We start from the raw sequence: 12,888 nt of genomic DNA, 5'->3' as shown, positions 1-12,888 counted from the left end.
TAGAAAAAAAAACTAAATACATTTTCAACTTCTTGTATTACAGGTTGTGCCAGGACATAAAAAGTTTATGTGGGCACTGGAAAGTAATTTCCATGACTTCATAGCAGATACGGCAGGATGTAATGGAGCTTCTATTGTCTTGCATCCGGTTACGAAAGATCTTCCTGAATGATGTTCTCTGGTAGCGCATTGAGAACATTATGTATTAGTTGTACTATACTTATTATTTTTTCTTATTTATTATTATAAGCATCGCATGTTCTGAATGTAGAACAAGAAAAATAAAACAATTTGTCTGCTCCAAAAATTCACAAAACAAGTCAGATAAAATAATAGAACTGCAATGGACTCATTGTTACGGAGACATAAAATTTGTATATTATTAAGAATGTATTATTATTTACAAAATACAATAAAGATGAAAAAGGTTTAACTTAAATTATGATTTTAATATTTTGAAAGAACTAAAAGTGTGTTGTAATATTTGACTTCTGGGTTCGCATAGTAAGGCACACTCACCGAATTATCCACTACATTTTAATAATTGTAATTTTATTGCTGGGCAATGTGTTTCGTTATTAAATGTGTGGATTTTGAGTAGCTCAATGTCAATTAATTGTAAAGAAGTTCTTATATATGTATGTTAGATAATCAAATGAAACTTTTTCCGTAGTTATACTGTACAACTTTCGAAAGTTGTAAAGAAAAAAAAGGACCTCACTTTAATGATATACATATTAAAAAAAATCAATAAATTATGTATCTCAACAGTCTTTAGAAAACTAGGCCTTGGTGATTAACAACACTCAACCATTCCTAATTTGAGAAAGCACTTTTCATAACAAGAGTTACTCTGGGAGGATTTGTCAATTGCTGATAAAAGGCAGTTCATGTGAGAAAAACTTTAGGTGGCAGAATTTGAGCGATGGCCCATGTTATGTTTACCTCTAGGGAATCGGTCGATTGTGGTTCATTTGCATAGACCTGCGACTTCAAGAACCCCACAGGAAAAAGTCTAGCTGGGTCAGATAGCATGACCTTGGTGGCCAATTCACATCAACCCTGCGAGAGATAACTTTACCTTCAAATCGTTCATGCAAAATGTCAATCGTGGCGTTTGCTGTGTCGCATGTAGCGCCATCCTGCAAATATCGTCAATGTCCATAAGATCCTCACTAATGTCGTTTTCAAAAAAATACAGACCGATTACGCCGCTGGCCCAAAATCCATACCAAACGGTAACTTTTTGAGGACGCATTATCACCTGGTGAGCCTTGCGTGGGTTGGTGTTGTCCCATATACAGCAATTTTGCTTGTTAACACAGCCTTCCATCCAAAAATGCGCCTCGTCACTAAAGATGATTTTTCGGCTAAAATTAGGGTCCTCTTCCAAACGATTCGAAGGCCAGTCACCGAAAATACGGGTGTTGCTATGTTCATGAACTTTGAACTCCTAGGTCAGTTGGATCTTGTACGGATATATCCCCAAGTCTTTGAAAGGCCGAGTTCGTGTGCACGGCCAGGAATAGACTGACTCGGGTTCTGCTGTACACTTTCACAGACCTTGGCGATATTCTCGGCCAATCTTGCGTTCTTTGAACATACGGGTGTTGGCTGATTGTTTACTGAACCGGTCGTCTCAAATTTCGCCACCAAACGTTGAAGAGCCGACTGTGAAGTGCCACCACGTCTACCGAAAAATTTGTGCAATGTGCGTAACGTTTGCGTTAATTAACACTCATTTTGATAATAAAGTTTTATCATTTGAACGTTCTGTTCAATCGTGTAACTTGCCATTATGAATTGGCATACACAACTGAATAATAAACAAAAGATTTGAGAGATGTCACAAAAACAAAATGGACAAAACTGAGCACCAACATCTACCCGCGCAAATTAAAAAACCTTTTACAAAAAAGGAATGATATACCGATTGATAAATACTTAAATTTTGATTCTTCATAATGTGGAATAAAAAGGATAGTGCAAAGATTAATACGTGGTCTTTTACATATGTAAATTACGTGTTCCGATGTTTGTCTGCGATGGACTCCTAAACTACTTAACCGATTTTAATCAAATTTGTACACCGCGTGAAGTTTTGAATTATTTTATTGCACATTATTTGTCCAAAATTTGATAGTCTCAATTAACTATGAGTATTAGCTCCAAACCATTCTAACAGATGGTATCATCTTTTGACTGGATTGAGCAAGTATTCAATAGATGGCGCTATATCAAAGCTAAAATTTAATAGCATAACCACCACATGTTAAGGTAGAAGTATAGGTGACATTTATTTTGTTGTAAACAAGATACAGTGAACGTTACTTTTTCAATTTTTGGTGGTAGCACTTTTCTGAAAAATTACTAGATATTTGGAACAGTAAAATAAAATATAAATACGCAATGCATTAAACTGCCAGACAATTTCAGCACTATTCTTCAGGAAACAAAATAAATTGATACAGAGTATTTTTCATAATTGGCTCAGTCATCGGGCTATTTTGGCAGTCTAACAAATTTAGCGATTCCGTCTTCGTTCGTAAATAATAATTTCATTGTAAATAATTTACAACAATTCAACATAAAAAAAACCTTTAGCTACAGCAACGCTTGGCCGGATCAGCTAGTAATCAATAAAATAAAGTGTATATGAGATATATGTAAGTCAAAATTTGTGTTAGCTACATAGGAAATAAAGAGTTCTGATTGTAGCAAAAGGAATATTAAAAAAAAACCCAAATGCTGACTGTGAGACAGCCGTGAAAAAGATATGTAAATAATTTCAAGAAAGCAAAAAGGAATCAGAAGCCCGGTCTCGGAGCGGATGAAATTTCTGGTATATTTCAACGCTTTTGCATATTTAAATGACTTTTTGTCCAATTTTGGGGGGAAAAATAACTGTCAAGAATTTTAAATCTTCGCAGCTGTTTCCATTGGTCAAAAACCTTAAAGTTTAAGACAAGCGATGATAGGTACATAAATATTGCATTTTTCATTATAGTATCTTTTTCTCGATTAATAGTGTCACTTAAGATAGAAGTTGTTAAAAAAGACGCTTCTCAATGCGTAAAAAATTTGTTCAATCTTTTTCGGAAATTAGTTCGAATTCTTTTAACAGTTTGTTTCGCAAAGATTTTGTTTTTTTTTTTTAATATAAATGCTCTTAGACTACATATGCACGTTTTATTTTAAATTAAAAGCAAGGAAATAGAGAGCGATTTTAATTTCTTGGTATGTTCTCTATAAAAAAACTTTTTATATGGGGGCGGGGGGTTGGTCGCGTAGGTAGATCTTGAAAAAGTTTAACAGCTTAAGGTCAATGCATTCTGCTACACAGTTTTGGGTGCCGTAGGATCTCTCATGTGTATTTATATAGTTTCATATTCAAGAATTTTTTTCTGGAGTACCAGTATTTCATTTTAAAACACTGATCTAGGACGATTATGGATGTTTAGTTTCGAGATACCAAATTTTTGTGAGTGATACGAAATCAACAGAATTGAATTCTAAACACTGTCAAGGTTAGTGACGAATTTTTTGTCAGATCTTGCTTTTCGTCAACGTAGACCTGTTCACTGTATCAGTGGACTTATATCTGATTCTTTTAGAGCGAACAACCATGGTAAACGTAAATTATTTTGATACAAACAACAATTTGTCATTTTCTTTGATACAGACACTCTATCCATCGATGGTAATTTTTACACAAAAATTAAGCCAGAAAATTAGGACAATTTGACAGTTCTTCTGTTTAACATTTAGGAATGAAAACGGTTGGTGTAAGATTGGTAATGAATTAATTTTATAGTAAATTTTAACAATTCGATTATCATTAATGCTGAGCTGATCCATATTAATAAAGATTACCATATAAAATCCAGATTCCAAGTTAAAATGTTAGAAAAATTTAACGAGACAGTAGAATAAAGCTTTATAGCTAGGTTAACAAAATCAAGTGAAATGAAATCTAAATCTAAATTGAAAATCGAGTGAAATTGTTTCTAAGGTTCTATCATTCGATCGAATTCAAATCACACCAACTTAATCTTTTCGAATTCAAATCATTTTAAAATACCAAATATTGAAATGTAAAACACTAAAATTCTTAATTAAAATTGAAAAATAAAACGAAAATTTAAATTTTGTTAATATTATTTGTTTTATTTTAAAAACAATAAATTTCACAACTTTATTTATTTATTATTTAATTTATGACGCGACGCGTTTCGGAAATTCTTCTTCCATCCTCGGGCGTATAATTGAGTCAATTATACGCCCGAGGATGGAAGAAGAATTTCCGAAACGCGTCGCGTCATAAATTAAATAATAAATAAATAAAGTTGTGAAATTTATTGTTTTTAAAATAAAACAAATAATATTAACAAAATTTAAATTTAATTGAGTCAATTATACGCCCGAGGATGGAAGAAGAATTTCCGAAACGCGTCGCGTCATAAATTAAATAATAAATAAATAAAGTTGTGAAATTTATTGTTTTTAAAATAAAACAAATAATATTAACAAAATTTAAATTTTCGTTTTATTTTTCAATTTTAATTAATTACACCACAACCGGAGACAACCACACCATGTAACTAAAATTCTCTTCGTTATGAGTTAAAAAAAATTAAACCGATATCGATAAAACTGGTGTGGAATCGGCTAAGGTGATTGTTTATTAATGACAATCAAAATGATCGAATTTGATCTACATAAGGTGATAGTCAAATTGATACCTAAAATGCTATCACAAAAAAATGTGATAGTCGTTTTCAAACAAATTTGTTTATTCCGAATAGAGCTACCAGATGCTTACACGAACGACTGGAAAATTTTATTAGTTCACTTTGTTTCATTTAAAAAAAACGTTCCTGTGACCGACAAAGCTTACGACATTCGAAAAAGAGCAAGAAAAGAAGAATTTTATTCAAAATCAGTCAATTTGAAACTTTTATTTAGATATTTTATAAGAATCAATTTAAAATTTCACCAAGGCAACAACGAATTTTGACAATTTGAATCTGAAATTGTTCAATCGAATTGAATTGAGTTGAATCATCTTACACAGACGGAATGAAAATGATAGTCAATTTGACTATCAAAAAATTGATAGTCAACAATCACCTAAGCCGATTCCACCCCTGAATTTCAAAATCCTATTTTATGTTTTGAATCGATTTAAATTGCGTTCCTAGTGAAAGCGAAATGTAGAGCCAAGCTGTTAAACTTTGTAAATATGGCTGGTATCAAGTGTCAAAGTTCGGATATTCTTTTTTTTCAGATCTATATTCTAAAAAAATGAAGCACATTTTAAGTTTATTTATTTGATGAACAGACAAAAGTTTTGAGCAACAGAGGAGCTTTAGAGGGAGGGGTGGTAACGTTGAAAATGTGTACAAAAGAAACTTTCAACATTAAATATAGAATTATAAAAAGAACTTATGACATTAATACCAGTTAAAAGCTACCAATCCCTACCCCATATACAAAGGTGTCATATTTATAGATCCTGCACAGTATGAGAATAAGAATAAATCACAGCACATCTTTGTTATCTTCTCTTTATTTTGTTGGATTTTCCCCAAATCCGTCTGGGGTTACAGCAATGTAACACAAAATTCCACCATCAGGAGATTGCTTAACTTTGGTAAAAACTTTTCCATCGTTGGACATTTGTGACATGATGGGTTCAATCGGCCCTGAAACAAATTTTACTTCTATCATAGATAAAAAAAAGAAAAATGTTCCTCGTCTTATACCTGTCATAGGAATTGGTGGGCATTTAGCTGCTACAAAATTAGCCAATATTTCACACAACGGTCTTAAATTACCTTCTGGCGGAGCTTCTTTAAAAGGCGCAGACAAAAATATTTTCGCATTGTCTAAAGTTATTCGTAAGTAATTTGCATATTCATTTCTTATCATTACATCTGTCAACAATTTGGCATCTAAACTTCTTAACTTTCTTATCCATTGCATTACAGTTACGCGATCTAAAAAAGTTTTTATTTTTCAAATGTTTGTAAAAAAATTGTTGGATTTTTAAACTTTATACCATAACTTACCATAAGGATCATCAATATTGACACTTGAATACATAATCTCTTCGAGATATTCATAAAACTTCTGATTTAGTTCGTCAATTGACATGTCATGATTTTTCTTCATCATCAAAACAAAATCAAAACCCAAACAAAAGTTTATTCATTTCATCATCAATCGATATTGATTTTCTATTCGAATCTAAATCAGAGGTTTTCTTTGAAGTTTATTTTTGATTTAAAGATAAATATTCAAAGTAGAATTCTTATAAAATAGAAAAATCTCCTTTCAAATAAAGAAACCCAAACCCAAATAACAACAAAATCAAACTAAACCAAGACCAAACCAACAAAGAAACTTTCAACACCATTTATCTTTTGAAGGACGAAAAAGTGTTTTCCTGGTTTGCATAATATAATGTGTTTTCAACACAAAACAATGAACCCCTTTCTCTTATATTTGATTTGGCATTTTGGACCTTTTTCTTTATAAAGTCGTTCGTCTATTTGCCAGACATTTGAATTCAAAAGAATGACATGTTGAATGGAAAAGAATGGGGAAAGTTTGGTCCTTCCTTTTGTATTTGTTGCTACTGTTGATATTGTTGTTGTTGTTTACCGCACATAGTTTGATTCTATCTTTATGTCCTCTTAAGGATTTTCTAAATCGACCCTAAATTGATCTTGTAATAGACTTTCAGCATGAATTTGCGTGAGTGTATCTAGGGTTTATTAAACACATCACTTACGAGTATGTTGTCTAATAGATGGAAGAGTATTTGATAAGGGGAATATGTTCTTCGTTTGATTTTGTACATGACAGAAATTACTTTGATTGAATATTGTTGATTTTTGAAAGAAAATTATAATGCAGTTTAAAGTTTTTAAATAAAAAATGTTGTCTGTACCGAGAACCGTGGAAAACTTACATCCAAAGTGAATATTGTGGTACTACATGTATTAACTATAGTGGACAACACTCATTGTATTAAAAAGGGTTAATCACAATTCAGCAACAGTAACTCGTCATTGATCTTAACATATTAACATTCCACTTACAATTTGACACAAAGATCTTGAAATATGAGCTTAAGAAAATTGACTCAGCTATAGAAGATTGACGACCATCTTCTTCGTTAAAGCTTCCTGTTTGGGCCCTGAAGCAGCTTCAATTGGACAACAATCAAAACCCGCGATTCACTGTCGAAAAGATAATGAGTGTCAATAGAGGTTGACAGTTTGTAACTTTTATTCTGTCCAGCTTTTACACGCAGTAGAAATGTCATGTCAAAGACGGAAGGTTCAAACCTAAGTTTGTCCACACTTCTTCACAAAATCGGGCTTAATAGATTTTTCAACTTAGTATTATTCTTTATTTTATATATTTTTGTATTTATGCTTGGTTGCTAGAATCTGCCTTTGAATGGAAGATTTAAATTTTTTTTAAAAAGAAAATAGTTGTTTTTGAATTGAAGCTTAAAATTATATCCATATATTTCGAAAAATAAGTGATTTTGATATAAATTGGCTATAAGTTAGTGTTTTGAAAAACATTATTTATTATTATTATTTAGTATTAGCATTAATTTATCTTTTCTTACAAAATGGCCATTGCACAATTAACATAGATATGGTTTCGGTACGTTACTGATGTCAATGATATGTTTGAGTAAATTGAAAGAACGTTATCAAATATAACTGGAAGAAAAAGCTTATGGTAACAATCTTTATCAATTAAATCAGTTATCTTTCTCAATCTGAGGGTACTGTGGTCAGCGAAACAGTTTATTGGATTAGAAGTGGCAGTCAAGAGATCGTTTATGAATATGAGGAAGAGAGTCGGATACAAAACGGAGCCCTGGGGAACACCAGCATTTATTTTATGAGTTTCAGATTTAAAACCATCCAATAAAATTTGTATTGAACGCTTTAAAATGTAGTTTCTAATCCAAAGAAGAATAGATTCATCAATACAAAAGCACACATTTTCGAGAAGAAAGCTTGGTGCCAAATTCTATCAAATGCAATAATATTTCTTTTTCCAAAACGATGTAAGGATTTGTTTCACTGTTCGGTGAGATAAACCATGAGATCACCAGTGGACCTTTTTCTATGAAAACCATACTGTCGCTCATTAAGAAGCTTCAGTTCTTCAAGATATTTCTTAAGCTGATAATTAATCAGCGTTTCCATGACCTTGGAAAGAAGGTACGTGAGGCCTATTGGAAGATAATTAGAGGGAGAGGAGGATTCGCCTTTTTTAGGGACAGGCTGGGCAAATGCTATTTTCCATCTACTCGGAATGAGACCTGTTGAGTAGGAAAGATGGAAAAGCTTTCGCAGTGGTTACTTAGTTTTGGCCTTCGATTTATAAAAGTATAAAGCGTTGTTATTTATATATATAGCACAGCTCAAAATGTCGAAAAAAATTGTGTTTCTTTTTGAGCTCTGATCGTTCAGATCTTCAAATTCATGCTTCTTTTTTAGTTGTGAACATGTTCAGAACTCAGTGAGCTAAGAATAAAATAAGAGGGTAAATGGAGTACAATGATGGACACAAACAATTTGATATTTGAAAACCGGTAAATTAAAATTTTTATGAATTAAATTTATTTCAGGCTTAAAATTAGCCAACTCTATGACTTTTTTTTTAATTAATTTGATTAAAGAAAATTTTGAACACCTTCAAACAGACGACATTTTAAATCGTGACAGTTAAGTGCTCAAGTTGTTTCAAAATTAAATCAGAGAGATCTGAACATACTCTGCTCAGAACTCTACTCTACTCTGTTCGCTCAAACTCAGCTTAGTGCTCAGCTCTGAACTAAAAAAAGAAAAACGCTAATTGTAACGTTAATTTTATTTACAATTTAACGTACATGGAATCCAAATGTAAGTTAAAAGTCAAGGAATACCTCTAGGTATTTAGCGGAATTAACCCATTGAAATATTTTTCCATCAATAAGGATGCTGTTATTAGGTAAGAGGCAAAAATAACTCATTTACAGTATCTCAAATTCGAAATCGGATTTATATAATATGTATAAAATTGGTCCAAGAACAGACCCTTGTGGTACGCCTGCATTTATTATTAGAAACTTAAAACTGCTCGCAAAAAGGAAGGACTTTACGATTTTTGTTATGTGTAAAGTAAAATTAAAAATGTTTAATTTATGATGCCAGACAGAGTCAAATGCCTTTTGCAAATCCAAAAGTACCAAACTGGTACTTTTTCCAAAGCTTACGTTATTTTTAAAATATTAGGTCACTATGTTAATTTGTTGAACTGTACTGTGAACAGCTCTAAGGCCAAACTGTTCTGGAAGCAGTAGATTATTTTGATTCACATGAACTAACATTTCAGATTTAATCAATGATTCAAAGTACTTGCTAAGTGAACTTAATAAGCTTATTGGTCTATAGTGAGTGGTTTTAATAAGGAAATAATTTTTTCATTTTTTTAAAGTCGTAGAAAAATAACTAATTTTTATACAAAAAATTGCTTCAAAAATTTAACTCCACTCCTTGGAAAATTTTTTAAAGAAATATTTCTTATGGAATCAAACCCCACAGATTTTCTTGCGTTTAAATTAATCAAAACATCACAAATTTCAGTAAAATGGTATTGTTAATGTACAGAAAAGATTCATCAAAAATATTTTCTAACTGATGATTGCCTTCGAGTTATTTATACGTTCGATTGACTGGAGTAACAATCATTGGATAAAGCATTCTTTTTTCTAAGTTTGATACTCTAATAGTGTTGCCACTTCTGGGAGCAGGAATATTAGTTTGCTTTTTTTTTTAAAGATTCTTGTAATATTCCAGAACGGATTACTTGCGTATTACTAACTTTGAAGTTTTTGGTTCCAAGAATTATTCATGTGAGTGTCAATCGACTCCTTTATAGGTGAATTAAATACTTTAACCTCAGACACCAATCCAAAGTCTCTTACTCATATTAAATTTGTAGGTAAACTATTTCTTATCTTAATTAAACTGTTTTTAAAGGTTTTTTTTTTATCTTTCACAACGTGAAGCTACTTTTGGTTCAACTTCGTTGACACTTCCATCGAGTTTGTGAAATAAGTAATACTTTTGCCAATGCCATTCTCACTCACTTCATAAGAAAAAAAGTTCGGTAAAGATTGAATTTTGTTGCTTTAATTCCAATTAACGTTTTTGAAATAAAAAATGTCCTTAATTGACAAAACGGTGACTCAAACACCCCTAATTCAACTGGTAAGTGATCTGAGCAAAGTTTCTTTAGAACATACGGTGACTAAAAAGTCTGGGAAAATTAGTAAAATAAATATCTAATGTCGAAGGATTCCCACGATTATTGGTAGTGTAGTAAATTGGTTCAGGTGGAATTAAAAAAGTAGCTCTGAGACAATTTCAATGTCTATTTCTGCTATTAAGATCACCACTAATTAAATATGAACCATTTAAACTAATAAGTTTCCTACTATCGTTATTAAAATCAAAGAGCTTTTGCGGTGAAGAAGCTCCTCCCGAAAAGTAAGGTTAATATATTTTTATTGCTTACCCATGAACCTAGACAATCGAAGGCGACTCCAATTAATTAGTCAACCTTAGGGGTTTATTTGATTTATTCTATTATTCTAGTTTATAAAGTACATGAAATATTTTTTAAAGAGAGAACCTTTTGTTTTCAGTGAGAAATCTTTTTCTTGGACTAGCTCCTAATTTTATCCATAAACCCTATGAACTAGATCAGAATTAAGAAATCTTACACATTTTTATACATCTTTTATAAATTTAATGTCATTTAAATATTGCACCTTACAAGCGAAGTAAAAGCTTAAATTTGAATTCAATTTAAATTTAAGATTAACATTCTTTTAAAAGAAATATAAACATAAGAAATAAATGGTCAACCTAATAAAAGAAAAAACAAAGTCTAGACTGGTGATAATAACCTTTAAAAAAATTAAAAAAAACAATAAATTCTCCGAAAAATATAAGAACATAAAATACAAAACTTAGTCCAACTCCTGAATTTTGAATTTGAACTTAAGAAAAAAATATGTTTTCTGATTGTTAATGATGGCATTAAAGCAAACGTTAAAGAAAAACTCTTTTTTACAATCAATAATTTTTTATTGACTTAATATAACAAAACCAACTAAGATTCAACAATAAAATCAAATATTTTCCACTTAAAAAGAAAATTAAATTTTATCAATTACCGAAAAATGACATTAAAAAGGAAAAACAATCTCAAAGGACATTATTTTTCAGTAAAAGGATAAAATCCTTCAATAAACCATAACTTAAAACTTTTGGCGTCAAAGAAAAAGTAAAAGCCAAAGACAAAACAGAAATAAAAGACAAACCATTAATAAAGGCAATCAGTCGTGACCGGAATACATTGTTGGCCAATTTAAATTTGTAAATCCTTTTAGAAGAACAACACTCTAAACTCATGTATCATGTCATACATATATGATAAATCTCGACAGCCCTGTCAAGAAGGCCATTCCCTAGAGGGGATTTTCAGTTAATCCATTCCTATTCTTTAAGCAATTTCCACACTCTCAATTCAAAACCTCCATCATCCTCAAAATATTGTACACCCATGATCCTAGACAATGTATAAGGATATTCGTATATTGTTTTGTGATAATATGAAGTAAAAATGTTGGTCCCTTTGGGGTTTAAGGATATTTCACATTGAATATACTCACTCGCATGTGAATGTGGATATATTTTTTTTGTTTTGAATTTTGGCAAACTAAACGTTTTCAGTTTTTCAAACAAACCTATGTATATAGATTTCTATGTATGTTGATGGAAAATTGAAATGTAAATAATAATTTTACATTTTATCCGGTTGAGAGAAATACATTTTATGTTGGTACCTTGCACGATGTCCTTTGTCGAAGGTCCCTTTGTATATTTTGATGTCGTGCATAAGACGAATGTAGGTTAGACACAACGTACTATCGTGTGCGTGTCCTGAAGGCAAACATATAAAATATTTTTGACGAACATAGTAATATTTATCTGACCGGAAGGGATTTTTGTTTTCAAATATCCTTATACTTATACTAACAAAATGGAAATGGGTTTGTTACATTTATGTAGTTCAAAGTTGAAAATAATTTGTATTCAGAGAAATCTTTTTGAACGAATATGATGAACGAGTATATATTTAGTAGAAATAGCCACAAAATATGATTGTTTCCCATTTTAGATATTGATTTTTGATAAATGTACATTTAATATGAAACTGTGCGTAAAAGGAAAATTCCTTTTTCTTAGTTTAGTTTCTAATTTGGAATAGGTTCTGTTTTATACCAAAATTACTTTCATGGCTGAAAGGGTTAAGTTGAATTGAATTTATATTAAAAATATATGGAAATGTATTGAACAGAGATTTGTCTTTGAGGAATATGAAAATATAATTTAAAAAATACACAGTGAAGTGTAAATATTCAATCATACTGTTTTTGACTGGCTTAAGCAAAAATAATTTTTGAAAATCATCATATCCTTTCTCTGTAGCTAATCAATAATTCACCAGTGCTGAAGATTGATAAAAATTAGAAGCTGGTAACGTAACATTGGTGCCCGATGAAAGTTTTGAAATTATATATTTATATATTTTTTAAAGTCACTTTTTATAATTTAAGGAAAGTTAAAGAGTAAGTAACTTTAAATTTCAGGCTAAGCTGTTATCTGATGAGATATACATATTTGATAAGTTAAATCAATACAAAAATTATTTCTGATAGGACTTTGATTTAAACATATTTGTATTTAGTTTCTTTCTCTGTTTTTAAGATAATTGACTCGAAAACATAATGAGGCATAG

The 12,888-nt window shown here is 30.9% G+C and overlaps 2 protein-coding genes across 2 annotated transcripts in view; one reads left to right on the top strand and one right to left on the bottom strand.

The window, feature by feature from the left end:
- LOC129948450 (uncharacterized) overlaps positions 1-423 on the top strand; it is a 34,829-nt gene extending 34,406 nt beyond the window's left edge. The window contains exon 4 of the mRNA XM_056059455.1: positions 44-423. Coding sequence (XP_055915430.1) covers positions 44-172 — 129 coding nt within the window. The 3' untranslated portion in view covers positions 173-423. The remainder of the gene's footprint in view (positions 1-43) is intronic.
- Positions 424-5,549: 5,126 nt separating this feature from the next.
- On the bottom strand, positions 5,550-6,267 carry LOC129948451 (uncharacterized). The gene is made up of 3 exons (XM_056059456.1): positions 6,072-6,267; positions 5,766-5,999; positions 5,550-5,705 (listed from the first exon to the last, which is right to left on the bottom strand). Exons 1-3 carry the CDS (start codon positions 6,175-6,177, stop codon positions 5,569-5,571), a joined length of 477 nt encoding a protein of 158 aa, XP_055915431.1. The 5' UTR covers positions 6,178-6,267; the 3' UTR covers positions 5,550-5,568.
- Positions 6,268-12,888: the final 6,621 nt, after the last annotated feature.

This window comes from Eupeodes corollae, chromosome 2, assembly GCF_945859685.1.
Source record: "Eupeodes corollae chromosome 2, idEupCoro1.1, whole genome shotgun sequence".
NCBI classification, from domain to species: Eukaryota; Metazoa; Arthropoda; class Insecta; order Diptera; family Syrphidae; genus Eupeodes; species Eupeodes corollae.
Note: the sequence above shows the minus strand (reverse complement) of the source record. Positions and strands in the feature narration are given on the sequence as shown.

Bases quoted from the DNA above. Each gene is read 5' to 3' on its own strand.
- LOC129948451 (XM_056059456.1), bottom strand. From the start codon at position 6,177: ATGATGAAGAAAAATCATGACATGTCAATTGACGAACTAAATCAGAAG. The intron at 6,000-6,071 runs GTAAGTTATGGT...AAACTTTTTTAG, and splicing joins CAATATTGATGATCCTTATG to ATCGCGTAACTGTAATGCAA. The intron at 5,706-5,765 runs GTATAAGACGAG...AATTTGTTTCAG, and splicing joins CCCACCAATTCCTATGACAG to GGCCGATTGAACCCATCATG.